We start from the raw sequence: 21,062 nt of genomic DNA on the forward strand, positions 1-21,062 counted from the left end.
AGATAATGTGTGTTACATGCAGATTTGCAGTGCTGGAGCACCTGACACAGATCCTTAGTGATGACTTTGTTTATTCACATCCTTTCACAGATGGAGTACATTGCCTTACCTGTGCTTTGATGCTGCTGAATACTGACCTCCATGGCCATGTAAGTTTTTTATTTATCCCACCCCCCCACCTTCTCCGTGAGCAATACCTAATAGTCATTCAAAATCATTCCCACATACTCTTGGTGATATTGGAGCAAACTCATTATTATTGTTTTATAATCAAATATAATATCACATACTAGTGAATATAATATCACATCAAATTAGTGGAGTCTTTGCATTTTTTACTGACAGTGCTGTGCAGCATTCTGTTGCTCTCTCTGTTGTGTTGTACATTCTTGAACGTGTCGCTGATGATCCTGACAAGGCCACAACCACTGATGGACGAGTGGAATGTTAATGCTTTTGCTACAGCACAAACAAGCTGTCGGTCACATTAGATTTTTTCCCCAAAATGTCCAAAACATCTATTGAACATTCAGAGCATTTAGGCAAATTAAAAAAACATTATATTGCATTAATGCAATTTTTTAACATCACTTGAAATATATTGTTTTTTTTTTTGTATTAAGCTAAGAGGGGAAATTATGTGAAATTATTTGCATCTCATAAGTGCATCAGCTTTAGCATTTGAAGATGGTTTGCCTCAAATTCGTTTTTCTTTTCTCACCCTGAGCACAATTTGCACAAACCTCCTCACTCATTGACTAATCAGTCAGCCCTCAGACCTTACCACTCCACAAGAATGACTCGCTTCGATTGATATTCAGATGAATTTCTGTGGTACCTTCAAAGGAATATTCTGTGTGTGCTGCTTATCACCCTCTCCTGCACATTTTGCCTTTTGTTACTTTATGAGGGCTTCATAATGGTTTTGGCTAAATTGTGATTCAGGAGTCCAAATGTAAGCTCGGTCTTTATGCTTTCTTTTTGTGCTTTCTTTTCTAGTCTTGCCCTTTTCCTTGTAGAGAAATTAAAATAATTAAGGAGAATTCATCACCTTTGGTTTGAACTTTAATGCCTATACATCACTGATGAGTTTAGACAGCTTATCCTTTCAAGTGTACATATATTGCTTGGTGTAATTTTACACACGTTGTCACACATCTCATTGTAACTAGATTGGATAATGTTACATGCATTGAGGTGAGAGTTAATGCAACATTTATTATGTTTTTTCTGGGATATATTACAGTCTAAAGATACAATCATGTAAACTTTTGTTTCGACCACTATACATTCTCACACACTTATAATTAGAGTATTAAATATTTAAGGTGTAAAATATGGTGGTTTAAATAAGTATATTACTGTGCGTGGAAATTACATGAATGGTAAATGAAATGGGACAAACCTCAATGTATGGCAATTAGTAAATCATATAAAACTCATCAATGTCAGCAATACAAAAGCAGGGGTGGACCACAGATTTGGGTAAATTGTTAATGACTGTTTTGATAAATATGTGTGATTTGTGATTGTTACTTTTCTGTGCCTCTTTAATATATTTTTTAATATATATTGTGCTATATAGCAAGTACAGTATTTATATACAGTCATAGTATTTTGAGCAGAATGCACTACTGTCATATGCTGTGGTGTTGGACTGTTTGTTCCCTGTATCTATTGTTAATCTTTGCACTATATAGTTTATCTGAGCTATTTTGCTCATGATCTCTCAAGTCCATGTGCGCTGTCTCTTGGTCATAAATTTGGCCTCTGTCACTCAATCTTCATCATTTTAAATTCTGTAGACTGACTTATTTCCCTTCTCTGGGTTACAAAGCTTGCAAAAATATCCCAGAAATCCCCTCTGCTAGCACACACACACACACACACACACACACACAATAGAGAGAATTTTTTTAAATTATTTGAATCCCTTTGGGCTGAATCCCTTTGATTTTGACTTATTTTTAACAGTGGAGATCTTACAAAGATGGTGCGCTGATGCATCACTGAAATGCTAAGTTATATTAAGCAAGCCTGTCCATACTGCCACAAGATGTTATCTTAGGAAGCTTGCATGCACAATGAGAGATTCTATTGTGACTGGAAATGGATCAGCTGAAAGTATTTTGCTTTGCAAATCCTTGATGGGAGAAAACAACAATCCATCCACACAGCGTAACCGATGTCTTAGACCAGCAATATGTTCAATCAACCTGGAATGCATCTAAACTTTTACAGAAAGATTATGCTGATTGTGTTCGGGGAGTGTAGTTTCCCATGACATTTTATATTATTTTCAGGGCTGTAGTTGGGTGGTGGGTTAGTGGAATATCATTGATTTCTTTTCTCTGTACTTTGATTGGTTAAAGCTAAGCCTTTTCTGTTTGATATTTAGTGCCAGTCTGAACATTTGTTGGCACTTTCCACCTACTATCTCTGCTGGTGCTGGCAGTGACTGTAAAATGATTGGAACAAACACCGTCTGCTCATTATTTTAGTATTCACTGCAGCCATTCGTTCCAGCTTTGTCCCTCAACATGGTTTTGAGGTTGTGGTGGGGACTCTGAGAGCACTTGATGATGATCTTGTGCTTTAGAGGTGAAGTCCTTATTCAGAATAGGTAATTTTAATAATTGTCTAATGTAAGATGAAGGGTGCTAAGTATTAATTATACCAGAAAAGGCTATTTTATCAACCGGCAGAAAATTGAAGCAATGGCTATACTCAAAGCAGAAGTTCAAACAATGTGAACCTGAGCTTGACATAAATTATTAACCTGATCTTTTCCAGGGATGTAGCAGTTGAACAAGTATGTCAATGCACAGCATACATAAAGCAGGAATATTTTGTCCCCGAATTTGATGTTGGGAAGGGAAATGTTTTGTCTGGCACCTAGTGTTGATATTTTTGTGCTGTAGAGGTATTCTGATACATTTTGGTGGTGTGTTACAGATGTACATGACTGTATTAAGACTTTCTTGGTTGAGGCTCCATGATTCTTTATTTGTGTACTAGGTGCCACAGAACTGGTTTGTAGTCTTTACACACTATATGATTTAAAAAAATTGAAAACAAACAATACTTTAGGTTTTTTTTTTACGCAGCTAAATGTATTCTGATCTTTCCGGGCAACAATTCCCCTCAGCAAAACCTTTCAATTCAAATTGGCTCACTACTGTTAACACCCACGGCATCTGCAAAAAGCCATGGAGTTTGGATAGAGGACAAACTGAGTTTGAACCATCACGTTGCTGCGATCTCCAGATCCTGCAGGTTCACTCTCTACAACATTTGCAAGATTAGGCCTTTTCTCTCGCAACAGGCTACGCAGCTTCTCGTCCAGGCAATGGTCATCTCCAAACTCGACTACTGTAACTCTCTCCTGGCTGTAGCCTCTGCAGTCACCATTAAACCATTCCAGATGATCCAAAATATGGCAGCCCGTCTCATCTTCAATCAGCCAAAATACACCCATGTTACACCTCTTCTTACCTCTCTCCACTGGCTCCCGGTAGCTGCTCGCATTGAGTTCAAATCCTTGATGCTTGCCTACAGGGCTGTAAATGGAACTGCACCCTCCTACATCAATACTAGCTAGCTACACTCCTGCACGCTCTCTCAGATCAGCAAATGAAATGAGACTAAAAATTCCTTCTCCGATTCCAATCAACTCTGTTCTCCGTTGTTGTCCCTGGCTGGAACAACCTGCCCTCCTCCACACGACTAGCCGAGACTATCACCACTTTTAAGAAGCAGGTGAAAACCCTCTTGTTCAAAAAGTATACAATCTCTGAGCATGCTCATCGCTGACAAGTTGAGCCTTATCAGGGCTCTTAGTTTGTAAACTCAATATTCTATAGAAATCGAACGAGAATTGCTGGTGTCTTCCTCTTGTAAGTCGCTTTGGATAAAAGCGTCTGCTAAATAAAGTAAAGTAAAAGTATTTGTAAGCATATAAATAAATATATTGAAAACAGACAGTAGACATTAATCAGTATTGCACAGTACATCCAAAATCATTTTACATGAGTTCTCTTTTGTATTTGCAACATTAATCCATTCATACAACCTCCCTTTACTCCTTGACTGTGCATTTTTGATGTTTGTTAATGGAAATCTTTGGAGGCAAATGCTTATTTTTCTCTTTTAAATCTGTGTTGCAAATGTGTTATTGTAGAATATCGGGAAGAAGATGACATGCCAGGAATTCATCAGTAACCTGGATGGATTAAATGAATGCCAAGATTTCCCCAGAGAGCTGCTGAAGGTAGGCCCCAGCATTTTTTCCTCCTAAAGTAATGTTCCAGATATGGAAGTGTGTTAGGGAGAATCATATCAGAATGATTTACGTTTAAATGTGCCATTTTGTCTTTAATGGGAACTAAAGAAAGGACGGGTAATGGGATGGAGCTAGTTTAATTCATTTATACTTGTATTTTTTTAATGAATTGCTCAATCAGTTGATTATGTGATTTCAAGTTAATTGATTTAATCCATAATGCACAAGAGGGAGAGTTACGGATATCAGCACACCAATGGTATAGCACTCCCACAAGTATATTATCAGACAAGAGTCTCCTTGTGTGCTTAACCTGATCTCTCCACATGATCTATAATCCCTCTGGGTGAAAACTTTCTGGCCTTCCATTAATTAGATCTTGTTAAGTCTAGTCATTGGAGAATGGAGGAAGTTCTTTATGATAGTACACCAAGTGAAACATTTGACTCCAGCAGTGTAGTAGGATCCATTGCAGCACAGTTTATTACGGTGGGTGTCTGGTGACCCACATATCACCTGGGGTGGTGGTGGGGGGTGCTCCTTTAGAACCGCGTGCAACCTTTCGTGCTACAAAATAAGAGCAGATTTTAATGTGGGTTTAATATAGGATTTTATTTATTTTCTGACATTAAGTATTATTCTGATTAAACATTGAAACATAAAGTAAGTAACTGAATGATTATTAAATATTGTATTGCTATTTTATGAACGTGTACTTTTTATACTACACTATTAAATATCATACTTGTTGTGAGTTATGTATGTATTATTGGTCTTATAATGCTACTGCTCATCATTACAATGTATTATTATTTTTAGTAGTTGTTGTTGTGGTAGTACTCTTGAAGTGGAAATAATCCTATGAAACCCTGGTTTATTAGTTTTAATTATGTATTATTTTTTTTGCCTTACATGTAATGAAATGAAGTGTGGGCATCATTCTGGGTTTTTTTTTTTTTTTCTCTCTCTGGGTTCCTTTGTTTATCAGGCCAGTGAAAGGCTGTTTGGACCGACGAATACTCCTGCAACGCTTTAGCGACAGCATCATAGGAGCATTAATACCAGCATACAGCGTTAGTCATTTCAGGCAACTGCGATTAGTCATGTAATAATGTGGCAGCAGTCTGTGCACCTCCTGCCAGACAGCTGCCTCCCATGGTCACTTTTACATGTCCGGTGTTGGCACATTAGGTGCTGCAAAAGCTTAGCCCTGCGTCGGCAGACCAGAACACAACCCTATTGGGCACTGGGGGGGAAAAAAAAGGAAATGAATTTGCACTGCCAAGAAACATAAATAATGAAATAATCCTGCCCACCCCCAACCCACCTCCACTCTAATAAAACTGAACACACCTTGCACTCGCAGCAAAATTTATATGTGGCCTACCGCTTGGCAACTTCGCACATCCTCTGGCACAGGACACAGCCCTTAGTGCGAGCGTAGACTTGTGCCAGCTTAGATGAGTGTGGCATTTTCAGACTTTTCATTAGTCGATCACCAGCAAGGCCCAAGGGGAGGAAAGATTAGTGTGAAGTAATTTTAAAAGATGTGCAGTTGCTCACTATGCGGGTTGTATTTGACCCTTTTTCGCAAAATAATCTGGATTTTTTTTTTTTTTTTTTTTTTTTAGATCAATACAAGCAAACAAAGTTTGGATAGACATTTACACCAGCAATAGATTGATATGGCATGATTGACATTATGCACTGTACTTCATTTTTGGCTTCTCCCCTTAAGGGTCGCCACAGTTGATCAACCGGTCAGGTTGGCCACAGTAAGATTTGTAAGTTTTACATCAGATGCACTCCCTGATGCAACCTTCCCCATTTCACCAGGCTCGGGACTGGAACCAAGAAATACATGCATCATTGACATTTTTCACTGGTATTCAGTATTGATTTTTTTATTGACAGAACCAGCCCCCAAATATTCAGAATATGCAGGAACCTCTCTCAACTAGTAACAGATAAATTTGCATTGAGGGCCTAATATTGATACACATTTCAAGTGACTAAAGTTGCATACATGTCACACCACAACTCACACCACAAAGTGCTGGTGTACAGCCTATACCTCCTATAGGGGATTATTATAGAACACAGGAGGGCGAGGTTCCATCATGACCCATTCTACTTAATGACCCCACATCACAGTAATTACCCTGTGTCTGCACCGTTCTCAACTTCTCCACATCAGCAGTTATGGCATTAATAAAATGCAGTCACATAATAATAAACAGGGGCTGTTTATGGGGTTTTTGGATAAAGTTTCAGGGTAACTTTCTGTGTGACTACTGTTTTTGGTAAAAGCACCTCATCTTGTTCATTGGTTCAAACGTTTTACAAACTTGTTCTGTAATGATAGATTAGGGGGAGTTATTTATTCTCAGTTTGAGCCTTAACTGTGTTCAATATTATACAATTATTATTACAATTTGTACTACCCTTTAATAACTCAGCACAGATCTTTTTTTGGGCGGAGGGGGCTGTTTTTTAGTAATGCATCTAAAAGATTAATCGGCACTTTATCTGAATGCTGAGAATCTACCCAGTTTTCATAAAATTTAGAATTTTATACCCACATTTGATTGAGACCAGGGCAGACACTATGGTTAGCATAAGGTGTCAGAACACTCTGCTGGTTCAGCTTTTATTTTAGTAAAAGATTTATCTTAACAGGAGTTTGTGGTGCTCCATATTTTCTCGGTTTTCAGGTCAGATATGGTCTAAAATGAGCCACAGGTTTTTTGGTGGAATATTGCTTTTCTCCACAGTTTTATGTTCTTTTTCTAACTGGGACAGGTTTGCTTCGAATGTCCCTCGGCCTCCATTTTGTACATATAAACACCCCCCCCCCATACAGTATCTCTATGCAAACGTCCTATATGAGTGTGCTTAATTTTTTGTTTCTATGAGAAATATTATTTAAATGAAGGTGTGCAATTATTTAGCATCTGCTGATGTTTGCACCAGGCTTGATACCATGGTGAGATGTGTGCACACACAGCCCAAATTGTCCAGCTGGTGAATAACTTCCGCTGCGCTGTACATCAGGAAAATATGTGACCTGTCTTTTGCAATTTTAAACAGCTTCTATGTTGCCGTATCCAGTGTCAGGACATTCTCCAGTTACATATTGTTATTCCAAGTCTTCTTGCATTATGTTCATTAAATCAAAAATTAATGCTGCTAATTACTTGATGTGTACATGGCTTTTATAGTGAGAGAGCTTTGTACCTTATAAGCAATAGCAGAGAGTAAGGAGGTGTGGTCCTGTGGTCCAATAGTTCTGGTGATTTTAATAGAGCAATGTAACACAATTTGATAAAATAACAACAACAACATTTATTTCTTATATAGCCCAAAATCACATACAGTATGTCTCAATGGGCTTTGACAGGCCCTACAGTTGACACCTCCCACACTTGACCCTTCTGCACACAATTTAAATCTCCACACAAAAAAACTCTAGGAGAGAGAAAAAAAAGAAAGGAAGAAACGTTGGGAAGGAGTGATACAGAGAGGGACCCCCTTCCAGGGTAGAGTGAGCCTGCAAATGGTGTCAGTGCAGGGTTGGGGATGATATAATAATAAGTCCTACAGTTGTAGGGTTGGAGAAGTCCAGGATGTAGTCAGTGTCATGGTCTAGATTATGTGTCCATAATGATGCTACTGGTCCACTTGAAGTAAAATATTACATTATATATTCTCCCTTCCAGCCTGTGGCACCTCTCAATTATTGACATACATGCATTTTAATGTAAAATATTACATTATATATTTCCATTTACATTACATTTACAGCATTTATCAGACACCCTTATCCAGAACGACTTACAATCAGTAGTTTCAGGGACAGTCGTATATAAAACTGCATATAAAACTGCACATGAGCTGTACAAGCAGCACTTTTTCAATTTAAGACTAATTGAAATTTCTCATCAACTGTCCATTGGCGCCCTTTTCCAAACTTGTTGCCGAGTACTTAGCACCGTGTTGTTTTTGTGGTGGCGCGGAAAGCACTAAATCGTTTAGCACATCGTTTAGCCGATTTCAGCATGTAAATCATGGAGGGTTTCTGTATCTGCACCTTTGCAGGGGAGGACTGAGAGCTGGCTGTTGCCTCATCAGTGAGGGGTTGAACTCTGCCCCTCTGCTCTCGACTCTGCCCTCTCCTTGTTATCTCAAAGGTCATATGTGCGGCCGGCACATTATCTCCCTTCCAGCCTGTGGCACCTCTCAATTATTGACATACATGCATTTAAACATCCGCCTACGTGCCCAGTAGCCCGTTTCCGTGTATTTACAGCCCATCGCGATTCAGTTTGGGGGCCACACTCCCCAGTCAACCAGAAGGTGATTACACGCCAGACCTTCAGGAGCACTGGCGGACATGAAGGTTAAACTGTTGGCTCTCCGCAGGATGTCCAGGTCGCAACATAAATCAATTCAGCCAAAACTCAGTCAAAAACACCCCAGTGGGTTAAAGAAAATCGATTTTTGTTGTGACTATAACAAATCATTGTGCGCTCACAGCCACAGGTGTTATGGTATGTTACACACAGGGATTCATAGTCGGTGTAGTAACACACGGTAACTTTTAAGACTAGTTTAATTTAGATGATGTAATAATGTTTTGAAATGGCACAGCTTTGTTCCATTTCTGCTCCAGTTCTGTTTTTGATCATTTGTTAATTTACAGCTCATTGTATGGAGAAACCATAGGGAGAAATGATTCTAACCCTCCTTTATTGTTTTCTATGCTCAGCTGCTCTTTTGCATCGTGTTGTTAAGCACATGCATCTTCTTGACAGTGTATCACCACGCTTTCAATGCCATTGTACCACACAGTTCAGCTTAACACGACATCACCATATTAGTTTTCATTTCTATTAAATGCCCACATGCATCCCCCTCTCACACAAGGGGTGCCAGGCTGAGTTTTTGTTTCGGTGAACAATGTGAACACTGACCTTTTGAGGAGAAGCGAGCCTCTGATGTTGCCTCTGTGTAATCGGATACTAATCGCTGCCGAAGCTGCAGTGACGTTTCTATTTTGATCTTGTGCATTTAACAGCTGTTTTCCTGTGTCAGCGCAGGCCCAAAAAGCTGCTCAACTTGTCAGCATCTGGGGAGAAACAGTGTTTTTTTTGTTATTTTGCTCCTGCTGCTGTGCTTCATTTTCATTTCCTCGAAACATTACAACGCAGGAAATGGCCTCACCTAATAGCCACTGTTTGTCTGTTGATGTCGGTGGAAGAATGAAACAGGTGCTATTGGGCCGAAGGCGTGGAGCAGGCAGCAGTCAGAATGTGCTCATCAGCAGCATCATTAAATTAATAAGTTAGTAGGTTTTGTGGAGCTGTGGAAATTGAATGAGGAGAAGGTAAACGAGTGAGGTAAAGTAAAGTAGGTCTGTGCTGCCAGCAGGTGTGCGCTGCCCGCTGAATAAGCAGTTAGGATGCACCGGGTCGCGTTGAAAAATGGTTGACGAGCACAGTGAGTTAGTGTCGCTGTCCGTCCACAGAGCCAGCAGTGGGACATCTCTGGGACGAATGAGCACAGGCAAACGTTAAATTATGCTGGTGTGTCATATTCAGGATCAATATTCTGTGATGGTTCGGGACCATACATCGTTCACGCCTCTCGAAGTGACACCCATTTACAAATGCAAAGCCACAGTTATTTCCATTACTGTGAACGACTGATTAATGTACATCCATGCTTTGTTATAGCAGCATCTCCGTGTGATATTACTGAGGTCAGATCATACTGAACTGTAATGCCCCTGTAATGTCTTAATTGGCTACGTTAGCACACGGTTTCTGTATGTGCACTCAGAAAAGCAATCTGTTACTGTCCAATGTGCACAAAAAGCATTATGGCTTTTTGAGATGTGAGCATTATCTGAAAATTTTAGAGCGTGACTGTGAATATGTATTTTACTACAGCAGCAGGATAATCAATACCAAAATAAAAGGAATGTGACATCACAATGCATCAGGACATGGGTGTGTGAGACAGACAGTTTATATTCATAAATTACCATTACTAAAATACTATTACCAAAGTATTTTTGGTATATTATACTTGAAAAACTGATATACCTGAATAGCACACATGCAATTAACAAAAAACAACTGACGAAAGAGTTTCTTCTTGTTTCCTTTACTATATCCTGTGTCCGTTAGTATCATACAGCATCAGGGGCAGTGGTGGCCTAGCGGTTAAGGAAGCGGCCCCGTAATCAGAAGGTTGCCGGTTCGAATCCCGACCCGCCAAGGTACCACCGAGGTGCCACTGAGCAAAGCACCGTCCCCACACACTGCTCCCCGGGCGCCTGTCATGGCTGCCCACTGCTCACTCAGGGTGATGGGATAAATGCAGAGGACAAATTTCACTGTGTGCACCGTGTGCTGTGCTGCTGTGTATCACATGTGACAACCACTTCACTTTATTATTTATTTATTTATTCAAACGTCACCAAATCGTCCTGTCCTGAAAAGGAACAAGAGATGTGCATCAGGTTTATTTATTTATTCTTTTCTGCTTTGTCACAATATCAAAATTTCTGCCAATATTACCTTCCCTATCTTGAGAGTAATTTTCCTGCAATATATTCCTCGGCTCTGACGTGTGAACATAGCCTTGCCTGTCGCTGGTAAATAACAGCTCTCACATGGAATGAGTCAGTGCCAGTACCACAGTGGCATTAGGGGGGCAGTCGGAGCCCACAGCACAGTGCGAGATGGTTAGTGAAGCGCTAAAATATTGATATTCTGGTTAACTTGATGAATTGGGGGGAGAAGTCACTGCTGTTTTTGAAAAAAGTTTTTTAGCCTTCAGGCAAGGCCTCCATTTCTCAGAGCCTAATCTGTGTCACAACATTTCACATCGAAAGTGTTGTCCTTTTGTGTCAATTTGTCCAGGTCAGTACTTCAGCAAAGCGTCTCGCTTTACGAGGCAAACTCGTGTCACAATTAGCCTTGAAGTTGCCTGCACTTTGTTCTAATAACTTACAGAACCGCGACGTGTCCTTTTTTTTCAGACAAAGGGCAAGTTGTGTCTGCTCAGGGCACAGTGGTTGTCACCAGATGGTCACCCTGACCCTGGCGCTCTGACCATTGTTACTCCTTGATTGATTGATCCATGTATTTAGCCTCCGCCTCAACGCGCCAAACCCCAGAATGCGCTCCACGAAAGAGATGTACCTGACATTTAGCCCGTCACGCTGATTGTTGGACACGCTTCGCCTGACATTTACAGCCTGTACTTGTTTATTTCCATGTTATACATCCTCTTCTGATTTAGTATGCTGCTCGCCGTGCCCACTACATACCTGCTGCATGTAGCTAGATGCGGCGTGCAAGGATAATTGCATGTGTTGCCTGTGCCAGTCGCTCACGCAGCACATTCACTGCAGCGGTATTTTTAAGCTGCGAGAGCGCGGGAGCAGGCGAGGGGGAGCTGGCAGCGGTGAAGATTGACCTCTGGTTATTTGTTCACCCTGTCGTATGCATCGCTAGGAGTGGTTGGGCTGTGAGCTAATGTCTCAGCCTACACATTCATTTACACATCCGCGGGTAAAGGCTGCGCACGGACGTGCACAGTTTCGTAGCTTGTGGCCGACTGTGCACAGCGGACAAAAAGGGTTTGGTTTTCCTCCTAAATTCTGCTCATGTGTGCATTACATTTAACATTTTGCCTGCCATATTATTCTGTGCCCTTTGTGTCACGTTGTATGAACGCTATATCACGTTTTATTTACTCTGTTCCGCCTTATTTGACTAATTTACACCAATTACTCCTACCAATTACTCCTACACTGAACCATGTGTCTTGTTTATTGTCTGTGGTGCACTTTTCCTGGAAAGCAGACACTACCCGCATGCAACATTGGCGCAAGACATTTGCGACACACTCATGCCGCCTAAAAACGTGGAAATCTGCAATGAACGCTAACGTTGCTGAATCTTTTCTGACGTGTTTCCAGGCTCTACTGACACCAGTGAGTGCGCCGTCTTACTTTTTATATTGTGGTAATTATCTTTATACACACTCGAATCGCTGTCAGCCTGACATGTTCAGCTTCACCAGACCGCTTCAGCATACAACAAAAAAACTGGCCGCCCACGTCTTCTCTGGTGGGCATCAGGATGCTGTGAACGACGCCGGAGGGAGGTGGGGGGGAGAAAGGTGTCTCTTCCCAAGCGCTGGGCTAAGAGCCAAATGCAGAGGAGCAGATGTCGGCCATGTAACGTGCTTCCAGTGTTCTTGCGTGTTTGATGTCCACGTTGGTTCAGAGGACACAGATAAAGGGCTGAATGAGCAAATGAGCACTTCGTGTTTGGTTGCTGCCATTCATGACCCCCTCACATAAACACAGCATGGAACAGTCTTCTTCATGTTAGTTCTCACACAAGTTAAGGCCTTCTTTTCCCCCCTCCCTCTCCCTTTTGAACCGTCAAGAGTGCTCTGTGGTTTGCTCCAAGGCGCTGTTATGCAAGAGAGTTAGTGCATATGGAGGGGATAACAGTGGGTCACTCCAGCAGCTGGCCTGAGTTTAGTCAGTGGCGCTTCAGAGGATCCAGCAGGGCTTCATTTTCAATGCTGATGACAGTCTTCAGTCGTTTCACTCTGAGACATCAAACAACATCCATAGCATTCCGAGATTCCACCCAATTTGCCCATTACGTATTATTACCTCCATTGCTCTATCAAGATGAGCTTTTTTAAAACTAGGGGAGCAGCATTATGCATTGCATCAAAGCACTTTGCAGTGCCTTAGAAAATACCCATAAGTTTTTCCAAATGTGAAATGAAGGGCTGCACTTCACGTAATTGGCGGTTTGTTGTGCATTCTGGTATGGTTAATGCTGTATTTTAATCATTTTATTGTTAAAATTTTAAACATATACATAAACAAAAAAGAACAGCCCATTTGTGTCACCAGCAGTTGGCAAAATTATGTGACCAATTGCATGACGTGGCAAGTCGGGGCATTATTTGCGTCATTGTGATGTCTCCTGTTACCGTCCTGTGCTCTAAAAGCTGTTGGCACATTCTTGTGAATACCACTTGTCATGCAGAGCGTTTTTTTTTTTTTTTTTTTTTTTATATTATATGGGGTCTTTGGCCTTTCCACTTATTCCAAGCATGGACGGGTCTGATGAAAGGAACCAAATGCACTCTCCTGCTCAGGACCAGCTGACTGTGGCGCAGCAGCAGCTACGGAAGGGGGCCGGCATGCTGAGGTGGCAGTGCCAGGAGAGCTGGCTCTGTCAGGCGCTCGCCTTTGCTTACAGTGCGTTGAACAGATGGGCAAGGTGACGCTCTGTGATCACGCAAAGGCATATTGTCTGGCAGGTGACCACGCTGCTCTTAAGCAACCTGACAGCCCCCACTGAGTCTCAGGGCCCCATACTGCAGTCGCTTCTATAATCGACCGACACACGATTTGGCTTTGATCATAAAAAAAATAAATAAACGTGACATTCATATGAGTGCAAAGAATAAACTCATTTGAACTTTCCATGGGTGCTTAATTGCAATAATGGAGTTTGGGTAGATAAAACATTTATATTAAAACACAAACATTTGCGCACTCCAAAATGATGTTGCCTAAACAATTCTTACTAAATATTGCAGAATTTTAGGTATGTAGATATTGGTCTTAAGTTCAGCCATAATTCTTCATTATAGTGATTGATAACATTTGTTTCTTATATAGCCCATATTCACATACAGCATGTGTGTTTATTGTTCAGTGCGGGACCATACACCACCATAAACACACAACTGTATACAACACTAGCACCTAGCCAAACACACAATCAGTGAGGGGATCCATGCACATACAAATATACACACGGGCAGAGGAGGGTACACATAGAAGGGAGAGCAAACACTAGATAGAAGAACAAGCAAAATCAACTCCAACTGTAACTCCAACTCCAACAATCTCTCGCTCAGCTCCAAACTCCTCCGTGAGCACTAAGCCATCGACTTCCTGTTTCGGGCCTCCTCTTATGCTGGCAGTGGCAGAATATCCACCAGACCGTGGGTGGAGCCAGCAATCAGACACTCCTAAAAAGGAACAACACACACACACAAACCTCGATGCTATAAATGCGTGAAACCAACTAGATACAAGATGCATCATGCATTGAGATCATATTTCTTATCTTTGCAGTATTTCTAAAGTGAAAGAATGCTGTCCTAGTGATATTATCTTCATGCGATTCGAATGAGAGACCTGCATCAATAAGGACACCTAGATCCTTTACGATGATCCTTTATGATGCAACCTGCATACGCGGCCCAAGTACAACAGACTTAGTCGCTGAAAAAAGTTGCAGTTGTATAACAGAAGTTGGTGAGCATCCACTTTCTAATGTTCTTCAGACAGTTCTCTATACTGTTCAGCTGCTGCCTCTTGGCTGGAATTGCTGATAAATACAACTGTTGTGTCATCGGTATAACAGTGAAAATTAATACCGTGACCTAAAGTTAACATGTAAAAGGAAAATAGCAATAGACCTAATACGGAACCTTAAGGAACACCAAACTCCTCTTTACTATGTGATCACCACAAACTGATACCGATCAGTAAAATATGATCTGAACCATGAGAGGGCTATTCCCTTAATCAACATTCTCTAACCTGTCAATAGTGTCAAATGCTGCATTAAGGTCAAGCAGGACAAGCCGCAAGATGCGCCAACAGCAGGTCATTTACCAGTGCTCTCTCAGTACTATGATGAGGTCTAAATCCCGACTGATGTTGTTGCTGTGTAGGTACGCGCACAACTGCTGGGCTATGACCTTTTCAAAAAATGTTGCTATGGGAGGTTGGATATCGGTATATAATTCGAAAGCTGATTGTGATTTAAAATCTGTTTTTTTTATCAGGGGTCTGATGACTGCTACCTTGAACAAACCAAATGAACCACTTGTTTCTGAATTATTAGTACAAGAGTAAAAGAAAATGGCGATTGCACTGTGTGGTTTTATTTATTTATTTTTATACAAGCTCCCTGTTCAAGGTAGCAGGTGTTGTAAAGCCATCAGCATGTCTTTCAGTTTCACACGTTAAAACAATGGCTTGCCTTATTCTCAAGGTCATGCATCCATTTGGGCATCACCCAAACGTCTTCAAAAAGTCTGCGTGTTGTGGGTGAATATTTGCATTTTTATGTGTCTCCACTTAAGTAATGCCGGTCTATAAAACCTCTGTGGGACATTTTAAATGTTTTTTTTTTTTGCCTTGTTTGCCAGCTGTTGTTCCTTTCCCATTTTTACATGGTCTCTTTAAATGCCCTTCCCAAACGTGCACTTGGTTTCACATTTAGATGCGTACAAATGTGTGTGGATAAAATGGATTGGATTCTTCTGTTCCCTGCAAACGCTTGCTGCCCTCACAGGATTTTAATTTTGCTCCACAGTATATATTATATTTTGCTGCAGTATATCATGCTTAGCATTTCACTTTAGGCAGGTCCCTCTGTAATGCATGTGTAGCTTTTTATTTTGGGTTAAATGATCTCCTTTCCACCAAGGAGTAGAATAAAACAGGATAACTGCAACATCTGGCACTTTTATAGAATGCAGAATTAATTTGCTTTGTATGGAGACTGTGGCAGTGGTCTGCTGCACTACTTATGTTCTCATCTGTCTGACCTGTTTGCGCATTTGCCTTTTGCATTTTTGCCTGTTTACGCTTTGAAATAATCCAACGTTGCATTTCAGACCAAAATGATGCTGATTTATGATCAAGGCGCTCAGTTGTTCCTGTACAGTGTAAATTACATTACGCGGTTGGTCTTGAAATATTGACTTAAAAGTTCAAGTAGTGTGAGAAGACAGGGTAGAGAATGAAGGAGTTATGGCCAGTGTGGTAAACAGATTTTTTTTTTTAAGTCGCAGATTATTAATGTGCTGGAGCAATGAATGATGTTAGAACTAGAAATGCACTTGCACTATAGTAAAAGAAATGGTACTAAATCGAACTTCTTAAAGTTGGATTCATGTTGAAGGTTTGCCTGTAATATTGGAGTTGGACGTGAATTTCCTTCCAAGGCAGGTATCACAGACTGTAGTCCGAATTAATGGCAATAATTCAGTAAAAAACAAAGCTTTACTAAATTCTGCATGGAAACACACCTAATGAGGACTAATGGATCCTGTCCTCAAACGAGTTCAGGTTTTTAAAAGCTTTCTTTTTTTTGGCCATTTAAGGTATGGTGGCATGTATTGCTGTGTTGAGAAGCACTCAAGTAGCTTTCAGTGCACAGACTCTTTCAACGTGAGGTTAGAGCAGGTTCATTTCCCCAGAACTGTGCTACACACGCTGGCACTGCAGTAATCTCCAGTGGGTTAGAGCTTCAAGGCAAAGAGAACAGCAACAATATCCACTCCAGTCCCTGACCTGTGGTCATTCAGCATCACTGTGTTGTATGGTGATAAAACACTCTCTCTCTCTCTCTCGGTCTCTCTCACATGCACACCTGCACACCCTTCAATGCGCACAGGCCGGTTCACACTCCATCTTTAACATGTGTGTTCTCGCTGCAGACGTTAATGATCCTGCTACCGTTTCAGCATTGGAGCGCCGGTGCTGTTGCTATTTGGAATATAAATGAATTGTGTCTCGCCATTGGCTCTGTTCGAATGGGGGGGTGGGGGGTGCTTTTCTCCACCTCCTCCTTCTCTCTTTCTCTCTCTCTCTCCTCGTTCTTTCTTCCCTCCCTCCCTCTCTCCCTCTCAGTCACTGGCGAGTGGTGGCTACCGGGGGAACTATCGCTCTGATTCAAAACACTAGTGGAGCAATGCTGGGCAAGGCAGCAGAGCTGCTGATCTGAAGGCTCCGAGCGTCTCCTGTCCCTCTCTCGGTTTCTCCTCTTCTTCCCTCCTGTCTCATCTTTTGACAGCGCTTTTTGCGTGTTTGTTTCAGGACTCGGCGGTTCACCTCTCTACATCTGTCCCCAAGCCTTAGCGGAACGTGACAGGTGCAGGTTTTTGGAGACGCTAGTTTTACCTTTGTGGGTTATTTTTCTGTCTTCTGCACGAAAGAGTTTGTTTTGGGGTTTTTTCCGTCCGTTTGGGAGATGATCGGGGTGAACAGCGTTCAGGGGGCTGGTAAGGTCCGGATGCGGGCTAGCGGCTCGGTGAAGTACAATCGGGATGAGTCAATGCGGCGCCAGCCCCAGCACCAGCACCGCTCCAAGTCGCTGAAAATGTCCAATTCATCCGAATTCCCGCCTGGACAGCAGAAAAAGGACAAGGTAAATAACAGACCCCCCCCGGGCGAGGGACTTTCGTCTCCAACCCCAGCCTGGGCTGCATGCCGACAGTGTGGTGTGCTGAACCGAATCTGTGCTCGCCACTGCAGCTCTGTAACATTAGTTTTGGTGGCTTTTGTCATTCCGATCTGGCACCGACCTACCCCCCCCCGGGTAGGCTGCCACTTGTTAGAGACCGCGTAGCTGTGAGGCACGCTGGCTCGTATTGTCTGTGTGCGCTGCGCGGAGCTTTTGTTGGACAGAAATAAACGCTGTGCTCTGTTGCACTCTCTGGAGTTAAGCTCCGTCAGCGTCGAACGGCAGTGAAAAGAACAGGCGGCTCGTGAAAGCGACGCATGGCCCCGCAAGTCTCTTTGCGATTTATTTATTTTTAATCTGTTTATGCCTCCCTCTTCCTCGTCCAGCACTTGGTTACCAAAGAGATGTGGCAGTCATTAGCCATCCACTGTTTTGTCATCTCTCAGTCCCTGATAAGCGCCACCTTGCACTCTGCTGTCGGTTGCCACCCCCCTAGATTCCTGATGTTGCCATGTTGATTGATGCTGCCGACTCATACCTAGAATTGCTGCCAACTTGCCAGTGTTTTAGTGACCCGCTCTCCTCCGTGTTGCCCATTAATGCGCTGCAAAGGTGTTTTTTTCTGTGAGAGAATATGGATAGAAAACATTCCACTGGTCTAGAAACAGCTGTAGGACAAACTCTTGTTTATGCACAAAAACGGCAAAATATTGCAAAAGGAAATGTTTAAGATTTAAGATATTAAATTGTCTTCTCAGTTCTCATAATGACTTTTTCTTATCTGCAAGATCTCAAAATCCAGTATTTACAATTAGTTCTGTACATTTGTTTAAAAACAATTTTTTATATTTTTAAAATATAGAAAAGTAGAAAAGCCTTTTTTTTATTTGTTTATTACAAGCATGTTTTCTTGATCCATGTTATTCATTTCTTTACTGATGTATGAATATTGCTATACCAGCAGAGGGTGCAAAACTATACAGAAAAACAAGGTCTCAAAAATTACGCAAACCATGGAAATGTCCCCCAGGTAGAGGTTTTTGCAATCATCAGGCACCCACATTTAAAATGTTCAATTCCAATACATGGTTCAATTACCTGAAGTGATTCTGTTTTCTAAATAATTAATGCATCAATTTCTGATTTTCATCATGAGACTTGTGTACGACTGGTATGGCACTGAGATAATATATTTGTGAAATAAACCTTAAATGTATCCAGTTTAACTTACCAGAAATAGAATCAAGTAGAATAATGTTTTTTTTTTAAACACTATATTAATAAATTAAAGTTAATTGTGCATCAAAAATGGGGTTCGTAATTACCGATGAACTCATTTTCAGTGTTTGATTGACTGAAACCTTTTATTTTTGTATAGTCGGTCTGATCTGATAACCTATAATAAGTAATGCTTGTCAGTAAATAAGTGAAGGTTCTTTGTCACAATGAATTGTGGTCATTTTCTAGAAATCAGACGCACTGTGTGACAAAGGCTGCTCATAAGATTGCGTTGTGTTGCAGAGCTCACTTTTGACTGCATGATGACACTGTTGTTGGGTGTCATAATGCATGATAAAATATGCGTGATGAAATGTGATGGCAGAGTTATGATACAAGGAGAGAGGCAGCACATCTGCTTACATCTGGAGGGAAATTGTCAATCTTTTCTCTCTGTTTCAGATAAAATCCCTCTCTGTTCTGCCTGAACTGACTACTGTGTGAGATGTTGAATACTTACTAATATGATGATGTCATACATGAGTTACATTTAATAGATTTATTTTGTTGAAAATAACATTAAATGCTATTACTCACTTTCAGTTTTCAAACTGGATACCACTGTACACCAACAACCTGTCTTGTTTGTCTTAAGTACAGTAACATGATCTCAAGAGTTGGTTACACAACACTCAAAAGTAATTATTTTAGAACCATTACTGCTGACTGAGGTTGGTTATATCAGTTATGAGTGTCTCAGCATGGTGACGGGCTTGGCTAAACTGACAGAAATGTTAATAACATTTAAATAAAGACCATTCCAATGTCTGCTCTTGCCACATTGCATTGGAACTTTCTTTCCTAAACTTTGGTTTGGTTGATCTCATCAGTGTGATTTCATCTTTATTCCTGTGGACTGTATTATTTAAAATATGCACTTTATATTAGCTGAAGGATCTTCCATATATATTTAATAAACCTAAAATTACACAAAACAAGCTAATTCTGAAATGTTTAGAATTATACTATAATTATATTTAACCTGAACTGGAGGTGTCAATAGGTTTCTCTATACCGTATGCCGTATACATACTGAATACATTTCTTTTTTTCTTTTGCAGGCTTTGTACAACTCAATCAAAAATGAAAAGCTAGAATGGGCCATGTAAGTACTGTTATCTTTTCATAATAACTGAACACAATTTTTTAAATTATTTAATTGAACTGTATCGTCAGTATCATTAAACAAATAAATGTGCAGATAATTTAAAACTGAACTGCAGTCCCATTTATATACAAGGTTGCAGATGGCTTCTCTTAATTATGATAGTCATTTATTATTTGCCAAGTTGATTATGTGGTTGATGGCAGATGAATTGCAAATGAACCCTGAAACTATCAACTAGACAAACCATCCTGGAGAAATATGAGGGCAATTATGTTCTGATTAAATTGACTGCCTTGAGGAGCGAGAGAAGGAGTGTGTAGGAGGCAGTGTTCAGTAAATGCTGATTGTTTTGTGCTGTATATTCCATCCAAGCAGATTTTCCTTTTCTTTTTTTTCTTTTTTAAAGTGTTCCCTTAACTATTGTCTGTCACCAAAAAATACATTTTATGAATAAAAACAATGCATTAACTTAACAAAATATCCCTTTTCTGTGGTGGATCTCATCTTATGCAAACCTGTCCTTAAATTGTCCCAAACCTGATTAAAATTCCTGCTTGTGCTTTTTTTGCCCCCCCCCCCCCTGCGCTTTAAAAAATTTGCTCCTGATATCTGGAGACAGCTGATAATTACTTCTCCCTTATGTGGAGACTGTGACTTTTATCGCGTTATGAAGATTCAAAACTAGATGAAACATCCCTCAATTGGACTTCTCCTCTGAGGAGCAGAAGGCTGGACTTAAGCGCGGTTTGCATACCTGACCTTGAAGATAGGAGCTAATCACTTTCCACTTCACGCTGTTCCAGAAGTCCTTTAATTGCGGACGTCATTGTGGAACTAAACATGGCTGAAATAAACCTTGGCTCATGGCAAGATGGCACTCATACTTCTGTGACAGAGGGTTATAAGTTATAATCTGAAACCGTTGCTATAAAAGGTCTGTATGCGTGTTCATGTGTGTGTGTTTTAAGCCAGTAACTGATTCGACAGTTGACAGTCGAGACGGGAGCCATTATTAGCATTGGAAAACATTGCATTAGAATGACAGTGTCCCTGCTTGATGACAATGATAGAGAAT

The 21,062-nt window shown here is 40.9% G+C and overlaps 1 protein-coding gene across 2 annotated transcripts in view; it reads left to right on the forward strand.

The window, feature by feature from the left end:
* The window catches only part of psd3l (pleckstrin and Sec7 domain containing 3, like), a 71,223-nt gene that overhangs the window by 33,938 nt on the left and 16,223 nt on the right, over positions 1-21,062 (forward strand). For both annotated transcript variants that reach the window (XM_028971681.1, XM_028971682.1), the window contains exons 8-10: positions 91-149; positions 4,181-4,270; positions 19,941-19,984. In XM_028971681.1, the coding sequence (XP_028827514.1) occupies positions 91-149; positions 4,181-4,270; positions 19,941-19,984 (193 nt within the window). The remainder of the gene's footprint in view (positions 1-90; positions 150-4,180; positions 4,271-19,940; positions 19,985-21,062) is intronic.

This window comes from Denticeps clupeoides, chromosome 3 (assembly GCF_900700375.1).
Source record: "Denticeps clupeoides chromosome 3, fDenClu1.1, whole genome shotgun sequence".
Lineage (NCBI taxonomy): Eukaryota > Metazoa > Chordata > Actinopteri > Clupeiformes > Denticipitidae > Denticeps > Denticeps clupeoides.